The sequence below is a fragment of the Apteryx rowi genome, unplaced genomic scaffold (assembly GCF_003343035.1).
Source record: "Apteryx rowi isolate R43461 unplaced genomic scaffold, aptRow1 scaffold_133, whole genome shotgun sequence".
NCBI lineage: Eukaryota > Metazoa > Chordata > Aves > Apterygiformes > Apterygidae > Apteryx > Apteryx rowi.
In genome coordinates this window covers 1567117-1589494 of record NW_020447564.1, presented here as the reverse complement: position 1 = coordinate 1589494, position 22378 = coordinate 1567117, and the positions used below count along the sequence as shown (strand labels likewise).

At 39.4% G+C, this 22378-nt stretch overlaps 1 protein-coding gene across 1 annotated transcript in view; it reads right to left on the bottom strand.

Annotated features, from left to right (window-relative positions):
* Window positions 1–22378, bottom strand: part of RFX4 (regulatory factor X4) — a 98588-nt gene that overhangs the window by 23254 nt on the left and 52956 nt on the right. The window contains exons 7-15 of the mRNA XM_026056842.1: window positions 22281–22358; window positions 20085–20248; window positions 17840–17940; window positions 15996–16054; window positions 14325–14469; window positions 10838–10932; window positions 9257–9374; window positions 1652–1771; window positions 166–327 (exon numbers count right to left, since the gene is read on the bottom strand). Coding sequence (XP_025912627.1) covers window positions 166–327; window positions 1652–1771; window positions 9257–9374; window positions 10838–10932; window positions 14325–14469; window positions 15996–16054; window positions 17840–17940; window positions 20085–20248; window positions 22281–22358 — 1042 coding nt within the window. The remainder of the gene's footprint in view (window positions 1–165; window positions 328–1651; window positions 1772–9256; window positions 9375–10837; window positions 10933–14324; window positions 14470–15995; window positions 16055–17839; window positions 17941–20084; window positions 20249–22280; window positions 22359–22378) is intronic.

The window sequence follows — 22378 nt, the reverse complement described above, 5'->3', positions numbered from 1 at the left end:
AGTGAAAAAGTATAATTAATACTTTAAACAGATTTCAGTTTGAGAAGGCTCCTCATCTTTTGAAAACCAGCACATATTGTTCTCAGGCCCGATTACAGGTAGCTGAAAGGAAAAGTCATCTTTTGATGAAGGAATACCAGATCCAGCTGCTGTTAGCCTGCCTACCTGTTGTAGTTGCTAAGCCACCATACTCCGGGGACTGATTGTTGACAGGCGAGGGGGCAGAGGGCACTTCCACTGAGGTGGCAGATTTAGCTGGGGAGAATGGCACTGGGGAGGGAGTTGGAGGAGCTGGTTCACTCAGAATGATTTCTTCTCGTATTTCTGCTGCAAGTTGAGAGAGAAGTCACCAAAAAACATAGTTTAAGGTGGATTCAAGGAACACTGTGAAACTCAAAAAAAATTATGCAAGTAGTAAGTTCTGTACAGTGTATTTCTGTAAATGCATAGCAGGAATCACATAAATCTTTGAAAAAAAAGGACTTCTATAACATGCAAACTATAATAATCTTCAGTGTCTCCTCATAAGACCTCTTAAAAGAAAGTGCTATTTTTCTTGTTTTACACATAGGAAACTGATGCACAAAGCGCTTAAGGCTTATATACCTCCTGTATAATTTAGGTACCTAAAATTAAGAGTCTAGTCTGAGTCAGGCACTCCTACTCCTTCTAGAGACATTGGAAAGAAACAGGAATCTCGAGGGGATTCCAGCGGCTGATGGTGGTAACTGCCTCTCCTCACTCACTACAGAGGCTCACGCTCTGCATAGTTCTAGGCTCCTAAAGCTATGTGGCAAGTGTGCAGGGACAAGCAACTTGTTTGTCAAAAAACCAAAAGGCCATAGCAGGACAAGTAATTAAAACCAGGTCTTTCAACAACCAGAAGAGAGTACCCTAATCACTGGAATGTTCTCTTCCCATAAATCTCCAGGGAGGCAAATTAAGTCACAGCTAAAATGAAGAGTAGAGCTTTCCAAAGCTCATAGAGGGATTTAACTTGCCAAAACTAACAGGAGATGCAGAGAAGGAAGATCACTGAGGACTCCTCATTACAAGGGGGAGCCCTGAGCAGAGAGACTAAAGGCAATCTCTGCTCGCTCCTGCTCTCTGGCAAGTCAGTGCAGAGTGAATGGAGCAGGACTGCAAATCTGTTTCTGTACTTGTACTCAGAGCATTAGTGTATCAGAAATGATAGCTTTCATTTTTGTCTTTGCTCACTTCTTCCATCTCTTCCTCTTATTTAGAGTGGTACAAATCCACTGATATCAGTGGATTTATTTAGTGTGAAACTAGCATAAGAGAATCAAGAATCAAAACTGGGTCCACTAAAATGCAACTGTGGTTTAGTCAGATTAAGGTGTARAAGGTTCAGTACAAAAATCTCTTTCTAAAATACCAAGTGTGTGCTTAGGGATGGTGTTCTAAACATCTGGAATTACATCATGAAGCAGTTAGGCCTCTTTCAGAATGTATTAACCAGGGAGGCTACTCTCACAAATGACTCATTTCAAATCATGATGGAACTGAAAACAACATTTTGCTCCTGGGTAGGCCTCTCTGAGATAGTTGAGGATAAGGAAGTGCCCTTATGTAGAAAAGAGTGAATCCAGTGGAATAAAATGACAAAAGATGAATAAAAGAACAAACTCACCTGTGCTTCCTTCTCCTTTCATTGCCCTCATTAGCTCATTAGCTCTCTCCTGACAATGGAGTGATTCTAGCAGGTACAATACATAGTCATCAAACATCAAGTGAATAAGGTGAAAAGACCCTGGTAATAAAGTGAACAAACAAAAAAGCCATTGACTGTCTCAATACACTCATTAAACCAATGATTATGGTATTCAACAAAACAGGCACTGAGTAGCACTGGCTCCTATATAGTACTGCCACTGAAGTATGTCTCTTACTCAAGGTAACTCATCTGCCAGTGATCAAGGACGAGATCAAAGTAAAATTGGGGACAAACAGACTCTGTTTACTCCTGGACTTATACTGGCCTATACGAATGTGAGGTTCATCTTTCAGAAGTTGAAGTTATATCTCTGTGGCCCACTTCCTAAGAAAGTCTAAATGTTTAATCGAAACTCCCAGTACAAAACTGGCATTCTTGCATCCTGTGTCACTTGTTAAGCTAGAGGAGATGGTTTGAAAAAACAGGAAGTGAAATGGAATAATATAAAGTATGTTCCCCCACAAATATTTTGAATCTAATTGGATTGGTTATGGAGTCTTAAAATGAAAGTGTCAAAACCTTAAGCACTTCAGTGTTTCAAGCAGTAGTTCATTGGCAGAGTTCTGCTGAGGGGACCTTGTTCCACTGTTATAGAGCAAGGATATTTTCTTCCAACCTCTCTCTAGCAGTAACGTTACTGTTAGCAAGGACTGATGGCCTTTGTTAATCTGTGATAGAGATTGATCGTCCTTTCCAGTTTCACAGAGAGCATTATGTGTGGTTAAGTGTGGTCTGAAGAATAAGGGGGTGTCTCATTTATTATTTAGCAGAGATTCATATAAGTGGAATTAAGTTACATATCTAGTAATGCAGACTACATGAGGATTAAATAAGGGTTCAGTATTATCATCGTTTAAGATGCAAGGAGGCTGCCTAGCTGAGAGCTGAGACTAGGCAGGGTTTTCTTCTCCTGCTCTAGCATTGAACAACTTAGACAATTACACTATAGTGGGATTGTTTTTTTTATCTAAAGCATCAGATATAAGTTTCTGCCAGAAGTAGAATCCAGAACCAGCCACCTTAGTGACGTGTATGACATTTCTGAACTACTTGTGTCACTGGACAAAGAAATAAGAGACTAATCAATAGGAAGGTAGCAACATCCTCCCAAATCTCCTGATGGTGCATCTCTAGTGCTGGACTGGAGAAGACATCCATTAGTTGCCAAACAGAGGTTTTGGCAGCAGCTGTGGGTATCTTAAAGGGAAAGACTTGAGCCAAAGGTTGGCCTGCTGTACCTCTACTACACTTTTCCTAGTTACCAGTTTGAATCATACAAGCAGCAATAACATCAGACCTGTTTCTCTGTTTATCTCTGAAGATGCCATGGATATTATCCCTTTCTTAAATACCATGACAGGAATGTGACCAACTTAAGGGTCTAAAAAGGAAGAGTATGGACAAAAAATGTGAGGTATGTAGTCAAAAATAACTTCAAAAATTAATAGTAAAAGAGATTGTATTGATAGCTATCTTCTACAAATCCTCAAGTTTTGAGTACAGATGGAGAACTTGCTAATGTTTTAGGAGGAAGAACTGGGTGATGTTATGAACTAGAGTAATAGAAATGAAATGAAATTTAATAGTGTGCTGTAAGAAGTTCTGCCCTGAGAGACTTACAACAAGACTTTTTGTGGTAAGACAGAATTTCTTCAGTTAGAAATAAGAGAATTGAGGGTAAATTAGTTGATGGGTCTCTGATGCAATTAGCAATGGATGTAGTTATATTTCTCTGTAGAAATGGAAATATTAATACTATTGCACAAGGCACTGGTGAAACCTCACTTGAAATATTGCATACCACTTTGGTCACCAATGTTCAAGAAAGATTAGTACAGGCTGAAACTGGTATGGAGAATATTAGCAGGAGGATGTGGGGGATGGATAACAGATTTTAAATGACTAAAAGTGCTTGGCTGGTTTAATCTTGCAGAAGGGAAGTGAATTACTTTCCATAATGTATAAAGAAGGGTACATGTCACGAATAGTGAGGAAATATTTGCCCTAGAGCACACATTGTTGCAAAAATAGATGTGTAAGAACAGGCCATAGATGCATGTCAGCTGAAAGTTAGGAGGAGCAAATCATCAGAGCTGAGACATGGTGTAGTGTCCTCCCTAAAGGAATAATATGCATCTGCAGAAGAAGTCCAACTAGTTTCAAGATGGAGTGTCATCAGTTTGTGCAATAGACTCCATGACACAGAGTACCTGTAATAGCTGCAGACGGGGCTCAGTCACACAATGGCTTGTTGAAAAGCTTCTATGTTTATTTAGACTTGCATGGAATATTTAAAATGTGCTTATGTGCTCATGTAAGTCAGTAGGTAACTCTGGCTAGTGCCAATGCAGCTGGACAGGTATAAATAATAGCCAGCCCAGTAGCTGGCTTAAACCACAGAAAAATCACCAGCTGAGAATGAAGCAGAAACCAGCTACTCACAGGCAAAAAAAAAAAAAAAAAAAAGCAGCTTCATCCAGATGTGCTTCTTTTGAAATTTCATTACTACATTTTTGAGGAAAATACTTCTCTAAGAAAAAGATGTAACAAGTTTCAAATTCAATCAAATTTCATAATGATTGGTTTCTTCATGGGAAAGTTAGAGGTTACATTTATGTTGGGATACTAGCTTTTACCACAGCTAAGCCTAAGTAGCCCTACTCCAGTTACTCTGCTCATACTGCTGAAGGGCAGAAGTCGTCATCTGAAAGGCCCTATATCCTTATACAACCCTAGCTAGCAATTCAGCTTTCAAAGCAATTCAGAGCACACTCCTTTTCCTTTGTGACCTGGCTGGTCTTTATGTTTCCCGCTGGCTTCTGTCGTCACTGGTAAGAGCTGAGCACACACACTGGCAGGAGAACACCTGCCTTTACAGTCTTGGGCAAGACATCACAGGAGGAGGACACATATGATTGCAACACCTTTGCTAGGAGGAGGAAATCTTTGGCTGTTGGTGAACTTGAAGCGTTCAGTTTTTCATTTGTGTTTTATGTTATCTTATGCAAATCAAAATGGGAATCAAAACACATCCCCAGCTTTGCAAGGACAAATAGTGGAGATCCACACTTAACCTTTGTAGAAATTTTGTTTTAGAAATTTTCTGGGTTAAAGGTCTTGTTGAATAAAATCCTATTACATTTAGCAGCACTATAAAGACAGCAGACCTGGCTGATCACCTTGATACTAACCTAGGATTTCCACATTTTTCAGTGGAAGACCTCTATTGACTTTAGTGCAGTTACTACTGATACATATTTCCAAGGCAAGAAAATCAAGCCTAAATACTTGGCTTATTGAATCTGCCAATCTTCATGTGCTGGTCACAAGGTTCAGGGTATTTGGTGTTTCCCATGAAACTCCTTGTTCAGCTTTCAATTTAAAAAGGAATTAAAAGAAAGTTGATTGTAGTTTCACAAAAATGTTTGGAACTGTGAATGCTAAACACTAAAATGCTAGCAGGCAAATGACAAGAACTTAAGATTTGCTATTTTTAAAAAATGTCTTTGTTTTGGGGGGGTTTGATGCTTTATTTTAAAGCTGTGGGGTTGGCAATATTGAATGAATCATTTAAAAACACTCCAGTGCCTTTGTCACTCTTTTGAATTTCTCTCTTCCTCTCCTATTATTTCTTCCACTGTGTATTTTTAAACTCTGTATAGAGTTTTTGAGCCCAGAATTTGTATGAAAGACACTAGACAAACAAGTTGTTGGTGCTGAATGAATGCAATATTTTTACATTCTTAAATGAGTCAAATGAAATGTAAGCTATAGAGTGAAACCAATATCAGCGCATGCATTTCAGCTACACAGTGAATAGCTATTCAGCACAATGTACAACAGTTTATTCTGTGTTTGCAAGCTACTGTTTTTCACATGAAACTATGTTTGGTTCTTTCAAGTATATCTTTAAGTGCTGAAAAGGATCCAGCTGTGGCTGGTAAACCTTATACTCCTTTAAGAAGAGGTAGAAGTCATTCAAGAGATTGCAGTTACAATAATAAATAGCCATTTGGCTCTCATTTTCAGAAGGAGTTAACCGAAATCACAGCAATGATTACCCGGCCAATGTACAGTTAGTATCAGAAGCTATTAACAGACAGATACAGAAATTATGTGTCAGTAGCAAAAGAACAGTGAGATTTCCAGATCGGGAGAAAATCATGGAGCTTCTATTACTAATTAGTTACTTTTGTACACTGGCTGCATTACCCAAACATTGCCACCAACTGTGCCTTTGATATGCATAGACAGGAAGGAGGGAGGGAGGGAGGGAGAGAGAAAAAGGGAGCGGGGGGGGGGGGGGCAGGGGGGGAAGAAAGAGAGGGAGCTTTTTTCAGCCAGGGATTATTTCAGCCTGCCCACATTACCATGCTTAAAAGCTTTGCAGAATCAAATTTCTGTGCTAGCCAGTCCAAAGCCAGATATTGCAACTTTCTGTAATCAAATTTCCGTATCACATATTTCAAAGATAAAACTATACAGTCCTGAATACAGTAAAGACCCCAGCATTTAACACATTATTTCACTTAAAAAAAAAAAACAAAACAGTCAGCACCTGGTTCTATTTTTTGCTTGAAATGGAAAAAAATCAGTAAAAATCAGTCTACTGAACCAGTTCCCAAATGTAGTAAAAAAGCAGAACTTTTTACCTAAGATAAGAACAAAAATATATAGATGCCAGTATTTAAAACAGTAAATCAATGCCTTTTTTTTCTCTATATAGAACTCATTAAAATGCATATGTTGTTGTAAAAAGCTACAAGAAACTGTTAAATTAAGTGCAGAGGAGCTTCTGACTTCTAGCTCTGCACTGTTCACATTCACCGGTTATTCTTTTGGAACTTGCTCAGCTCTGCTTCAGGAACAATGTGTCAAATGGCCTTGCAGTGCAAGTATTATAGCATTAATAAAAGAGATTATAGTTTTGGCTCCATTGCTAAATTCCCCTTGGGCCATTTTTGGAGAAACAAGATAGGGATAGTCCAGGCATTGCTCTGCGAGGATGAGGAAATGGTTTTGGTACCATTCTCACCTTTGAAAGCTAGAAGGCTCAGAGCTCCCCCTGTCTCCAGTGGACTTGCAGAATTGTACCTGGAGCAGGGGAAACTCCACTCTGTATAAATAACTGGTAGAATAGGGACAGAAGCAATACTTGTCACCTCCCGGGGTGAACTCCAGCTAGCAGGCTGCACACCACTGCAGCTCAACACACTGTTAAGCACTTTGTACAAAGCAAAACTGCTTCCACAGAAGGGACAAGAAAACCCTCCCACAGAACAAATCCTCTAGGTCTCTGGTTAGAAATCTTGCTTTGGCAGTGATTAACCCTGATTCAAGATTCTGCTGAAGCAGGTAACTATGGCCTAAGCACCAAAATATGGATGCAAAGATGCAAAAGCATGCTCTTTGGTTTTACTTTTTAAAAATAAACAAAGATTTTTGAATGGATTAAAATCCAAACTATCTCAGCTTCACCCTGGCCCACAACGAATTTTTTTCACTCTTGCTTTGACTACCAAATTGAAAAGCAGTTACCGACCCAGTCCTAATTAATTAGGACACCAAATACCCATGAAAAACACATCAGCTATGACCAGTGCATTCATTCCCAGTATGGTTGCATATAAACCTATCAAATTCATGTTCAAAGGTATAGAAAGGTATATCCTCCTGTATAAGAAGGAGAATCATGCATTTATATACACACAAACACAAACATTTGTATGAACACAAAAAAGGCAAACAACTACAAACTTAGCTGAGCAGCTGCAGTTCTCAAAAAATGAGAAATGCAAGAGTCAAGTTTATAACAAAGGCAACATGCAATTTATTTCACAGATCTGATATGCTATACCACAGTGGGTCCCAAACTCTTGAACCAATGAATAATTCTCAACATTCACATTTGCCTATCTGGCAAGTTCATAAATGTTTTCATTAATAAATAAAATCACAGCTGAGGATAACCACACAGACCTTCCAGACAGCTGGTGGTCTACTAAGTAATTTGGGAATCCCTGATTGAGTAAAGATATTTTGATGTCTGATGCTTTGAAACAGAGAATATTTGATTAGGTTACTTATATATCCTAAACAGGAATAAAAATAATGATGTAATGTGCACCTCAGTAGCAAAAGTATATCCTCAGGGACCCTTTAATGTCAGCATTTCATGACTTTAACAGTGTAACCTCAACACTATACTAATGCAGGATGGTTTTTCATTTGTTGGCTGCTGGTATATTTTCCACATTGGGATTATGTCTGCAGAGAGCAGTATAGCAACCCAAAGAGCTGGAACACAAATTCAGCATTTGTTCAACACTCATGCAAAGATGTTTTTGAACGTGGCGAAGTATACTGTGTTAAGCAGTATGAGCTACTCTTATGCCCACAACAAAAGAAAAGTTGCAGTGACTCAAGGAGAAAATGAGTCCTAGAGGGGATGGGAAATAGATGCGACTAGGATATTGGTGCTGAAAACACAATCCAGCAGATGGAAATTGTGAACATCTTGGGGATGTTCACTATCCTGATGTCTAATGGTGATTCACTAACACCTGCTTGGAAAACTCTTAACAATGGGAAAGCCAAGAAAAGCAGTTCCAGAACGAAATATAAACATTCTATTGTGAGTGCCTATCTCTCATGCCTATCTGAATACTAATAGCATAAAGCACATTGAAGCTCTGCTAGCAGAAAACCTTGCAGTTGTTCAGTGCAGTGCTTTCATAATTTCATTTGTTATTAATCTTCTAATAGCATATCCTGACAAATGCTCATTTATAAAAAACATCCCTCATGAGAAACCTGGTCCCAAGCGACTGTGAGCACTCACACTCATGATGCAATAATCCATTTTCAATCATCTTTGCTTTTAACTGATTTGAACCTAGCCCTCCAAATGAACTGTTTGCATCCCAGGATTCAAGGCAAAGCCCCTTTTGAAATTGTGTAGAAAAGCAGCATGCATTTTCATTAAAAAAAGTAAGCATCTATCCTTCCACTCTGACTGAATTCTAATAGAATGGAAAGGGATTTGCCCAGGGTATAGAAAAGCACTCCGTTTGTAAAGACTGGTTTAAACTGCTAAGTTCCTTAAAAGCAGAGCTGGCAAAATGGCTCACTGGAGAGCTTTGCATCCACTTTAGTGCAAAGTCATCTGCCTTAGTGTAACATGGTGTCATGGTGGTTTGAGTAACCTGGCTGACTTTGCACTGAAGTGCGTTAGGGAATGCTCCCATGACTGACTCCTCCAGCTGACCTGTGACTGATTACTCCAGCTCCTAGCTGACAACAAACAGAAGGAAGTAGTAATGTTTTCAGCTCTTCCAACTAGATCTGGAAGAAAGACACCCATCTGAGCGTTATTTGCAAATGTTGGTAGCCTCAACAAAATTTTTAATAGAATCCTGGACATATGAAAACAGGTATGTTTTCACTTAAACTGTACATTAAAAGCCAGGATATAGAATTTTTCAATGGTGTTATGCAACCATTTCAACAAAATGAAAGTACCAAAGCTGGGTGCACTGTGCAAAGTCATGTCCCGAATCACTCGAGTGCCAAAACAGGACCACATCAGGAGGAACTGCTGAGCTACTTTCTTCAAAGAGCCTTGTCTCTTGGCAGCTACCTGCAAGAAAACAGATATATCTGACATAGAGAAACTTTTATTTCCACTGCCTGGTATAGTTCAATGATGTACATATTTGTCCTTTCTTTTTTTTTTTTTTAACTGGAAAACTACTTATCATTAACTTTACATTAAAATAAACACTAAAAATTCAGAAAAACATACACAGAAAGCTACCTTATCACTATATACAACCTTCGGAAAGAGGAAACTCTTGAGTATTATTCAACACCAAGACAGAATTTCCTTTATAAATGATGAAAGGATTTATTAGACTGCCAAAAATTGCTCTGGTCTTCATCTTAACTTAATTTTATTTCGTGATGATTCCTAGTCAAGGAATCAGCAGTGCTTGATCTACACTGAAAACATATATTAATATTTCAGTTAAAGTTTACTACTGAAAACAATTGTTCCTTCACATTTTTGTTTTTGTGAATTCACATAATCATTTTACTAGCAAAAGTACTTCCCAGAAAGGAAGGCATTAACTCTTCAAACCTTATTTTCTATAGTCATATTTGAGTTAAAGAATTAGATTTACCCAATCAGCTAATAAAATCCATGCCAAGTTCTTCCTGAAAAAATAACAGTTATGGTCTGAATTTCAAACTGCATTCCACTAACTAAAAGAAAAGTTCCCCGAAAGAATCAAAATATTTCAAGTAATCCAGGGAAATGTCTGCTGTTTTTTCCATGGATCTTTTGCAGCAGAGAGAGATGCAGCATGTTTACATATGTGTGTATTTTACTTATAAGCTCTAACAATGAAATCTGGAATAACGAGTTGAAATTTTCTAATAGAACATCCTAATACAAAGTAGAGTTAGTGACATAAGTTAAAATAGTCGATCATATTATTAGATACCCTGAGTCACATAACGGTGATGCCTGAATAACTTTGAAAGTATTTTTTAATGATTTCTCAGTAAGTTTCCAAATCAGTGAAGTTAAAATATAAGTCCTTGGTATCCCAAATCGATTAAAAACCCAACATACCTGTATCCTTGTCTGAATGGTAAAGTAGACAATTCATCTTTACACTTGAATGTATATAAATGAATTAGCTGGCCTAATTATCCTCTTCTTTAAAATCTCAAAAGAACAGACTAGGTTATCATCTCCATTTGCACTACGTAGTTAGGATGACTTTGAATTAACTATCTCTCCATACCCTTGAAATATTGATTTGGTTGGAAACCTTAAGTCTGTCCCATTCTTGAATATCATCTTTTGGGATGGAACAGACAAGCACAGAATGAACCAAAACCCTAAACCTGAACTGTCCTCCTACTGAGCGTGAAAATTTGTGAGATTTGCCTGCTGCTGCTTTACTCTTGCCCATTACCAATGCCTGGTTGGGGTGTTTTGTTTTGTTTTTTCCATTTCCACTAAAAAGCTATGACCTGAACAGAGCTCATACTGGACTTCAGTGACTCAGGTCCTTACTCCCGTTTACCAACCTTCACAACACATCTGTCCACCATGGAATCCAGCCACTCAATGTACGACTCAATGGGAGACTGCTCCTCCAGAAGGTGATCAAACTCCTGATACACTGGCAAACAAAGAAAAATACCCCACCTCAGTGCTTGGATTCCATTTAGAACAAGAGAGAAACAAATCACAGAAAGCTATCAAAAACTTCTCACAGATTTGCTATACTTATTATAATGGATTGCTTAGCTATAACAAATCCATCTTCCTTGGTGCTGACCCAGTTACTTTGCTTGGTCTCTACCTTGCTTCTGCTGAAAGTGATGGAGCCACTGGAAGTGTTATTTTAGTAGAAGCAAAATCAGGACCTATTGTTTAAAATTAATCTTTTAGTTTAAGTTTCAACTGTCCGTGATGCCCGGAAGTGAAACATTAATGGTGTTCTCTACGAAGAGTGCGAAGCTAGGCCTTGACCTTGGTGATGAAAAAAGGTCATGCATGAAATTGATTTAGAAATGCATAAAGAATCCTTTAAGCACCAAGACGATGAGCATTGTTGATAAGGCTCCCATCTGTATGGTGCTTTAGTTGCAAAAACATAATTTAACTGCTGCAAATCATCTATTTGTGGTGCCCAAACCACAAATACACATAAAGATTTCCCGTAAACTTCTACTTCTTTAAAATAAACTGCTACAAATGCACAAATGCTATAATGAATTTATCAAGAAGAGTTTCAAAAGGCAACCAGAATACTTTTAACCTCTCTGAAGTACACAGATATATATTTTAATACCGAAAGTAAAAAGAATCCAGTCATTCAACTACAGCTCTTAAAACTGCAAGTCTCTAGTTTATTTATGAGAATCAGCAACTAGAAGACAAAGAATCGTGTGCTTTGACGTCTTGAGAAACTGTTCTTCAACTCAGCTGAAATAAATGGCCCGGTAAATCAAGACGAAAGATACTTTCTACCTGCTGTGTCATAGGATGATCTCAGTGTGCTATGCATTGCCATTTATGCTTAATTATAAATAACAGAAGGAGGAATTTCTCTTCATAGGAAGTAGAGAGTGGGGGTGGTACAGGAGGCAAAGCATAGAGAGGTAGTAGCTAGAGAAGTGAGCCACAGAGACTGCCCAAGAATAATGCGAAAGACAAGCTCCTTGGGCTCTACATTGGGCAATAGCATCCCAAGATGAATCACCAAGTTGGGCAGGAATGCATTTGTTTTGCACCTGAGTGTAACTTTGTTTATCTTATGCTTGCAAAGGTTGGATTGTCAGAAACGTTATTCAGGGAAGAAGGGAAATAGTGATGTTTGCTCCCCACTTATCTTTTCTGGTTGTTGTTTTAATGAATGGGCAACCTCACTTCACTCAGGATAGGATCTAAGAGAAATCCAAAACATCAACTCCTTGCTTGAGTATTCAGCTGGACATAAACTGCCTGATACAACAGCTGAAGTAATTCACATGCTGTGCAAAGAGGGGAGCAGGAGCGGAAAAACAGATCAGTTGCCTGATTTGCTGCTGGAACAATGCAATTGTGCACAATTCCCTCTTTGAGAGGAGCAACTGTTCAGCCCTAAGTGACTGTTACAAATACCTCAACAGGACTTGAGAAAGTGGGAATAAAAAAAAAATCATGTCAGAGACAGCTACCACATCAAAACAGGAAAGAGCTGTTCTTCTACCCAGTGGTTTTTCTCTTTCTCTCTAATCTTGCCTATAGGGAACCTATTTTTTCCAGTTATAGTAGCTGGAAATCGTATGTTCTTAGTTACCAATGCTGAGAGTGTTAGACCAGGTCTTACTTCCACGTCACATGAGTCATGTGGAGTTTGACCTTTGAAAAAATCTCTGGCCAAGTAGAATATACCTCAATGAGGGGGGGGGGGGAAGATCCAAGATCCAGAATAATCCCTATCCATATCTGCATATCTCAGTGGAATCCACTTCATGCTGAACATTCATATTAGGTCAGCATTTCTGGGTGCTTCTCTCTCGCTCCCAGTTGGAAAATATGAGCCTACCACATGGAAAAACACGTGCTTAAACCTGTCTGCATTCGTGAAAATTCCATTTGATTTGATGACACCTAAGTTTGTATTTAAGCTAAGCTTAAATAAAAAGCTTTCTTGAACAATGTGGTTTTTCTAAACATGAGCCAAAACTGTTACCACAACTAGAGATCACAGCTTTGAGAACTGGTTGGGTTTTTTTGGCCTGTGGGAGGATGTTGGGTAGATACTGAGGACAAAACAGACTCCAGAAGTTTCTGGGCTCTAGTCTCACTATATTCTACCTCCCCTGCTGCCATGTCAAGGTTCCTTCTGCTCAGAAGGGAAGAGCACCAGGTCAGGAAGTGAATGAAAGGATGGGAAGGAGAGGCAAGAGTACCAAGCAGCTCTATACTGGCAAGTGTATCCAAGATAGAAAGCAAGACCAGTCTCTTAACTGGGGAGAAGACTTCTGGTATTAACACGGAGAGACAAAAAGTGTTCGGGAGAAGAGCCAACATCAACCTTGTAGGCCCAGTGTACATGTGGAAGTGCCACACCTCCTCTTCCCCAGCCACACACCAAATGAGTTACCCCCCTAGCAAACCTACCCTTGCAGGGCTCCCACAAGTGGTTGCCCTGGCTGCTCCCCATTAAGGTTGGTTTTGGATAAGAGAGACCTGTCTCAGGAGAGAGATGGCAATACAACAGGCGGGTTCACAGGGGACGAAGGTTATGAATGATGCCAAAGATAAAGCTGGTCACCCCTGGGGCCTCAGAGGGACAAGCTCAGTGTGTTTAGGGTTACACCTAAGCTTACAACCACTCACTTACTGGACAATGCAAATTACATTTTATATTTAAAAGAGAAGGTCTTTCACTCTAGAACCAACTTGCCAACATCTCCAAAGTCACTTTTCAATTCATGTCCTTCAATATACTAAGCAGAATCTAAATTAGTCAATGAGCTTGCTCAATATGGAACTGTATTTACTCATAAAAGGTCAGGATGAAAACTTATCTTGTTTATGAAAGCACTGTGTAAAACAAAGCTTTTTACAAATAAGTTTACAAGGGACTCAAATACACGACCACTTTGTTTTCAAAGCCATTCAAAAGACAACTCTCCTGCAATTCTGCAGTAGGGTAGACAGGAGTGTATCAGATTCAATGGTTCAGGTTTAGATTTAGTCTGCCTAAGTCCATGGAAAAACTCCCCCTTGAATTTTGGTGCAAGTTCTCGGCTGCTCCAGATAACAGAAAGAAACTCTTTGATGGAAGAGCACACATTTCTATGTCTTAAAGCATAAGAACTTGACAAGGCTTTGCCTTGCATTTTGATAAATGTCTCAGTATTTATCTTAAGGCTCCACTGTTGCAATTTCTCTTAATAGTTGCATTTTCTTACTGTAAAGCAATGGCTGCAAAACTGAGCAGTGTTACTTTCACTGAGCTTTGTTTTCAACAGGAAGCCAAGTTCACCTGGCTTTATTTGAGAGTTCTGCTCTTACACTGTATGATGAGCTTTCTGTGTTCCTCCCGTGAGTCCTCCATAGTATAGAGGGTTTGTTTGGTAATGCTATTCAGATCCACATTCCTCCAGTCTTCCAGCATTTGGAATGTGATGTCTGCACTGTGGATCACCGTTCTTGATGCCTGTAATCCAATCCAATCTATTCATTAGGTCATGGGTTATTAGATTAAAAAATAGGCTTTATCCCCTTTTACGCTTCCTTAGCTAGGCTCACTGAGTTGATTCTCCTTATGGACTCCCACCCACCACTCTGATCTCTTATGGAAGATAGAGGGGCCTGCAAGTCATTTTGCCCATGCTACTCAGCTGCAAGTCTTTGGTTCCCACCCATCACAAACCCAGATGGGCACCCCTAACCTAGTTGTTCTGTTGCTAGACTTCTCAACATACAACAGTTCTGTTGGCTTTCTTGGTCAGCTTCAGTCCAAAACCAAAAACAGCAAGAAAAAACAAGCCAAAACCAAATAAACCTCTCACATGCTTGCAATCTCCTCTCTCCCAAACTCTCATTCTTCCCTCAACCACATGAAAAGGCTCAAGTTCATTTGCCTCTGCAGCAGCATCTGCCTCTTGGCTAGCTGAGACAGGGATCTGCTGCCAATAAGGGGAGGATGGGCTGAGAAGAAAGGAAGTGGTGCAAGGTCATGGCCATGTAACACACACCAGCTCCCTATAAGTTAAGCAGAGGTGATAACCCACACTAAGGTTATCAGCTTCCCCAAGGAAATGATGCATTTGAAGAGTTCTTCAGGTCAGTAAACTGTTGGATCCCAGGCCTGATGCAGAAGGCTGTGGCCTCTGTATGAATGATCCTTATTTCCTCTGAATACCTATGGACCTCCAAAGGTCAGTGGTGATCCATCAGGTAGCACTGGCATCTCTGCCTCCACCACTAAAATAATGGAGGAATAAACCTGCAAAGGAGTCTGTGCAGGAGTATTTTTTTCCGAAAGCCTCTTCCTGTGGGCTTTTCCACTCTCAGGGTTAACCTGGAGTACTGGACATACTTTTCAAAAGTGAAGCTTTCAGTATGATTGGGAAAACAAATTGTCTGATCAGATACATGGGTGAAACTTCATTGAAATCAGTAGAGCATCTCCTTTTTATACGGTACAAAATATGGCCTTATGAATTTTTCTAAACTAATTGGTGAAAAATGAACACTTCAGAGTAGTTTTGATATTCACTTGTTGTGGTTGCATATTTCTGTTCAAAATCCCAGCAGTTCAAAACTTTAGCTTTTTACTAGTTTTCATTTGATTTATAACATTCAATTACTCCCGTATTATTTTGTCAGGCATGTAGAAAGCTTTCTTGCTTTACAATGAGCCTGATCCAAACCCCACTGAAATCAATGGAACATCTCTTGTTTATTTCAATGAAATGAACCATCTCTTTGGATCAAATCCTAAATTTGTTTCATAAAAGTTCCCCATAAAATTTAATTATCAGAGAGTGACAGGTATCTAGAAAGGCATTTTGCTAATTACTTTTTGATTTTTGTAAAGATGGTCATAATGAATATTGAAGACAAACTGATACCATAATCTCTTTCTCTCTGGGTAAATTCCAGCCTGCCAATGTATCAAATTCTTTGAAAAGTCAGTAAAAATGGTATTTGGTAAACGTGGGTAACTGAAAGATTTACCTGGCAGAGATGATTTAGTGATGTCTGTCGCCGGAGAATTTGTGAGAATCTTCTGGACACTGCAGGAAAGAAGAGTTACATATTTATATACTTCACTAAATAAAGAAAATTATTTCTTAAAATACTATGTTAAAACCAGAATCAAAAAAGTGCATCAAATGTCCTATATTCTGGTCATATACAATTGTGCCTACATACAATTCATATGAATAGCCCAGTTTTAACTTACCTAGACCTAAAATCTTAAATCTGAATGCTCAATTGGTATTTCAAACACATATTACAAGTGATGATTTATAGATGCTGTAAATAACAAGATGACAAGAGAAATGTAGAGGATAATGGAAGAGCTTGGCTTGTTTAGCATAGAAAATTTTCTCTTGAAACACAAAGGGACTAAAGATCAGAAAGACAGAACTATTTAAGTGAAAGAAAAATGTTGGTGCAAGAACAAAAGGCATAAGATAATGATAAATACATTATGTATGGAAATTAGAAAAGGTTCCTAAGTCTTAATGGAAACAGGTTTTGGAGGAGTCTTCTGACTGGACTAGTAAGAGCTAAAATCTGTAACCGTTCCAGGTGGAATTTGATCAAAGTTTCTGAAAGAGACTATGTGCTGCCATAACATGCTATGGAGTAAGAGGTGCTAGAGTCGGTAGCCCATGAGGCAGTCGCCAGTCCTCTGTTCCTATTTTACCTCTTCCAAGGGGATATGGGCTTTTAAAATGTTTTATTGTGCATCTTTTGTCTGAAACCTGCAATTCAAAACTGCAGACATGACCAAAGCTTGCAGTTACTCCTGTCAGTACTTCCATTGGCTGTGCACAGTATCACAAATCCTAATCAGGAGGAAACAATTGCAGAAGTGGCAAAGACTCAGGTATATGCGGGGAGGCACTCAAGTTTACCCTCATACTAAAATCACCACAGACTTGCAGATCTGTCCAAACAGGCCTTAGATACAGCCACAGAGTAGATATTCCCACTGTACTGTACATGGAGGCAGTTAAAGAGTATATTTTAAGAATGACTAGAAAGTGTAGTGGCTCTTTCTCTCTCTCTTTATATGATCAGAAAAGATTTCACTGTTGTGGATTCTTGATATTTTTGAACTGACAAAGATGTGATAAAACATATTTTCAGGTCTGACTTTCTATAACTTTTTAAATAAATTAGTAAATAACAAAAAAACCCTGAAATTAGTTATTCTAATTTACATCCTGAGTGTTCTCAGTAAAATATACTCCTAATTTTCCATGCTGATCAAAACAGTTAATCCTTCTCCTAAATTAGTTTTTTTTTTCTTTTAACTTTGTGGTGTGGAATTTAGTGCTCATGAAAGGCAAAGAATTGAGAGCAGTGAAATAAAGCAGGCTTTATCAATAGGTGATGTGCACTGCAGGCATCTACAAAGCACATCTGAAAAGGACTAGTGCCCTTTCCTGTGGTGACAGGGTAATTTGATCTCCTTCATTTTTAACTCTGGCACTTTTTTGAGCAAGGGCCTCAAGCTGTATTCAAATTGTGCTAGCCTAAAGGTTTGTTTAATAATTTCCTTTGCCTAATATCATCCCTAATGTTTGCTTACTATCAACAAAATTAATTTCTTATCAGAATCCACAAGAAACGAAAAGCAATTCTTCTCACTTTGGAGTGGTGCCTCATTTCACTAAATGAAATTGGTTTTCATGAGCAAGTGGAGATTGCAAGTGAATGCAAAATTTATAATGCTGGCGGTTTTTAATTCTTAAAAGAATGCTAGCCTCACTTCCAATTAATTTGTAATCAATAAACACTCCCTTCTTCTTAGATTAATAGGAAAGAGACTGGACAATACATACATTCAAATTTGATATTTCGTAGGTTTTCTGGCAGGTCATGGAGGGCTACTTTCAGCCACTCATCCAGTTGCTTTGCAAACTTTCGGATCACCTGAGTCAAACTGAAAAGAGAAATCACTACATCAGAACATGTTTACTTGGTGCTTTATAGTATAACACCTGTGAACATGTAAAGCCTGTGGGTCAGTCAGCATTTGCAACTCACTGTTATGCACGGTTGCTGACCTATTTTGGTCTGTAGGTATGAAGAAAAACTTCTGAAAATGTTTGCAGGAAAAGGTTAAAAAACAACATGTTCAAAAGCTCACACAGAAAGAAAGTCTCTGTACTGCACTGCATTGGTAACTATAATTGGTGTTTTTAGCTTGAAATAACATCATTTCCACTCCATTCAAAAACGACAACATAAAATCACACCTCTTTAAGGAAGATGAGGTCAAAATTTGGATTTCAGCTTGGCTGTGCCCACATTTATACAGATATAGACAGGGTCATGCAAGTGAAGCAATAACTAACTATGCTGCAGGCTGGAGGCAGTGAGTGGGTGGTGGTGATGGGGAGGAATTTCCAGGCCAAGCCCACACAGGTCAAGGAAGTGGGGAGCAGAACAGGACCCAGCTGCTTAGCTCTGCACAGGACAGGAACTTCCCCAGTCAAATGAGATTTCCCTCTTCCATCCTACTACCTTTTCCTGGATGGCCCCAGCATTTCCTGCTCCCATGCTAAACTTGGGAGGCAGTTCATTCTGCGCCTCTTCTTGGGACTGCTTGGCATAACATGGCAGTTTTCAAGAAGGGTTGCAGTGTGTGCTGGAGGGGAGCGCAACGGTTGGTTCTGCCACACTGAACTGCTCTGTCTCCAGCACTTCTCTGGATACACAAGGGAGGGAGAGAAGAGGTGCAAGAAACTTTTCCTCTTTCAGCCAGGCAGCTTTTCCTGTTTGTACTCCTAACGCACACTGCACTGAGAACAGGCCTGAAAAAACAAACGTGGCCATAGGCCTGCTCTTCTCCACACTGGCACCTAACGGCACAGAGGATGGATGAGAACTACTGCACCCATCAAAAGGTGGCTTTTCGGGCCAGCCAACATTTATTCCCAGGAAGTCCCTCTGAGGATTCTGGCTGAGTCAGCAAGATTTCCTGCAGGAGCTTCCATTGCACTGAGACCCTTCTTCACCCCCTCCAGTGCAGGCTATGGCTTAATAGCCACAATCTGGCCCTTTATATGCATTACAAAAGTCTATATTCACACTCAAGTCTCTCCTTATTTGCTATGAAAGAACTAAGCAGCTTGAGAAAAGGACTGCTGTTCTGTTTAATCCTTCCAATGAAATAGATTTTTGGGGGTGAGGGGTGAAGCCTGTAAAAATGTACATGTGTTATCAGGGAAAGCCCGTACTTATAACATGTTTCTTGTGGAAAAAATACTTTGTCTGTACTTTAGCAGTCATATAGTGTGCCTGGTGCTTACCAGTTTATGAGAGCAGAACAACATCCTGAAAACATTTGCTGTAATTAGAGATTCTTTAAAATCTTAGGGGTCAAATGCACAGCACTATCAATAAACTCTTAGAGCAATATTCTTAAATTATTTGGCTTCAGGAAACCATCAGTCAAATAATTCTAAATGTGAACACATATTTTTAGAAAAAGATAGTTTCCTGATGCTCATAAGAGGAATCTCAAAGAGGGGAAAAGGTTGAATGCACTCTATGATTACACTTTTTGCTGTGAACTGTTGATCCCTGCCCTGCTTTACCTGTATAAACAAGACTCCTTGGATTCAAATGAGATCCAGGTAGGAAGAAAAGAGCTGAGATCTACCGGGTGGATTGGTAAAGAGAATTTAGCTTTAAAACAAAGGAGTATCTAAGGGCAAACACTGTCGAACATGAATTAAGTGATCCTACAATAAGCATGTATTTGTTCATCATAGTATAGTATTTAAATTAATCCAAATTGTCTGAGGCTTCACAAGTATAAACTTCATGTTTTCTGCTCCTGGCAAGCAGAGTAACAGTTGGGATCCAAGAGTGTAAACAGAGACAAATGCTTTGATTGCAGTTCCCAAATACGTATCTGAGTATTTACATACAGAGCAGCCAGGACAGCTTCTCTTTGTCACTGTAATTCAGAATGCTGTAATGTTACTACGCCAGACTAGCAGAAAAGTGTCTGAAATTTTCATACATATAATAAAGACAGCTGAGCTAAAAGTGGTCAGTGCAGCTAGTCATACTGACCTGTCAGGTAATGCCTGTAGTACTGTTGGCATCAAAACTCCAGAAATCGCTTTGTACAGTATTGAATCACAAACTCCCACTATATTCACTACAGTTGAAGAACCCAATACAGGCAGCATATGGGGAGGCATCCCTTGCCAAAAGTGCAGAAGAAAACTTTGAACCTGCAATCACAAGAAGCAGCAGGGATATTTAGATGAAAATAATCAAAGGCCGCAAATACCATTTTCCTTAAACGAGTCTGCTTACATAGCATTTGTTTCAGCCCCGCAGCTGGACTAATGGTTTACAACACTGGCAAGGCACATTCCTTAACTAGAAAGGCTGATACTGTCACCTGGCACACCACAGGATAAGGCCCCAAAGGGCAAGGAGGCATTCTGAGCTTTTAGGGGGTATCTTTCCTTTACTACAGCAGAGAGGCCCATGGGTACCGCAGTATTTCCACCTTCCACCGATGGCCAGTGAGTGTAACTCTTTGGCTTCCACATAGCAAGCCTGTCTTTTTCTCTCTCCTTGCTCTCTGTCCCTGTGTACAAAGGAATTCAAACCGGGGGTCAGTGGTAGGGAGTAAGAGGAGAATGGCGCAAGGCGTACATGGGTCAATACACCATTTTATGTCACCGGTTTTTGAAAGAAACACTATATTTTGGAGCTCTTAAAAACTGTTCTTATGCTGACTAAGGAAAAGCTGCAATGGTTCCTTCTTTCTCTCCTCCACTAGGAAGGAAAGAGAAGCAAGAGTGGAGAAAGACAAAAAAGAAAAGGCGGAGGAATTTTCAGACACAGCAAAACATACCTGTGAAAATTTTCCTTTAGGAAATAAAGGTGGTTTTCAATGAATGATATGGTCAGTTCTACAGGGGTCAGAACACCAGCATTCAAAAGTGATATTCTTTACTGCACTTACTTATTCCAGTATAGATTGTGTGCAAAAAGTTATTTGCCATTTATATATTGTAGCTGCTCAGACCCTGCCCACCATTAATCCCCTAACAAAATACAACATCCTGCTCCTAAAAATGTATTTCAGCAAAAATTCTGGAATATATTACTTCAGCAAATCAGTTGGCTTGGACCAAGGGGCAGAAGTCGAGGGGTGTTGGTTTTCCCTAAGCTGGATATCAGGTTTAATCATATTAATAATCTTGTGGGTCCCTATTTAAACATGGCTAGGAGTAACTCTAGGAGGCACAACAGAAAATGTGAAAAGAGGTCAAATTACCCTTTGCAAATAGGCAGATTCTCTCACATGGAAGTATCTAGGCTGGGTCCAAAGACTTATAAGACCCTCATCTTTAAATCAGAAGAGTGTGAGAACAATGAGAGGGAGAAAAGCAGGGAATTCCCTGCCATTCTTCAGAAGGCAGAGTCAAAAGTCCCGTTTCCTTTGACTTTTACCAGGAGCTGGGTGTCGTAGTCAAATCAGGCCCACAGTGTCTCTGTAGTCAGATCTGTTTTCCTAGACTAGTGTCCTTCTGCACATGTGATATAATACTGCTTGCATTCCAGTAATGCTTGGAGTTTGCAGCCTTTCAGCTCTAATTATAGGGCTGTATGCATGCACTGCCAGAAAACCCTCAGATTCAGTAAGACATCCAGCAGGTACAAATCTTATCCACCTCTAATGGATCTTATCGACTGCTGAGCACGCAGCAGCGTGTGTGTTCTTAGCTGCACTGCAATATGACGGAGCAATTGGAGACTTCAGCTACAGGTTTACCAGGAGGTCTGGGTAGCTGTAGATCCCTGCCTCCTTGCCCCAGTGTTAACATAGCAATAGCAGCAGAGGCCACTACTTTGGCTGCTGCATCTGCCCCAAGTTTGTTCTGAACATTCAGAAGAATTCCCTCAAAAAGAGCTCAGTTCCAACTCAAAGTTTAGAAAAGTGGTGGTGGACACACTTCCTGAGTTGTAAGAAGTGGACTATCCAACATCATGTAAGGGGACATTGCTACTTTAATCCTGTTGGAGAAGGGAGACGCAAAAATATTCCCATCTCTTTCCTACCTCTAATTCAAGTAATGTTGTAAGTGAGACTTAATGGTATTAGTCATATACTATGTACTCAAGTATAGTTCATTATTCATGAAAATGATCAAAACCATTATTTTGTAGTATCACATTCAAAATAAGCTCTCAGATCCATTAATACCTTATGTATCATTAAACTATAGCTCTAGTTTCTGACCATACCTCATCAAAGTTTGCTCTTATTACAGTGTCTAGTATCCTCTGACAGTGCGTTCTATACATCATAATAAAGGTAGAAACCTGAAAAAGAATGAGAGGGA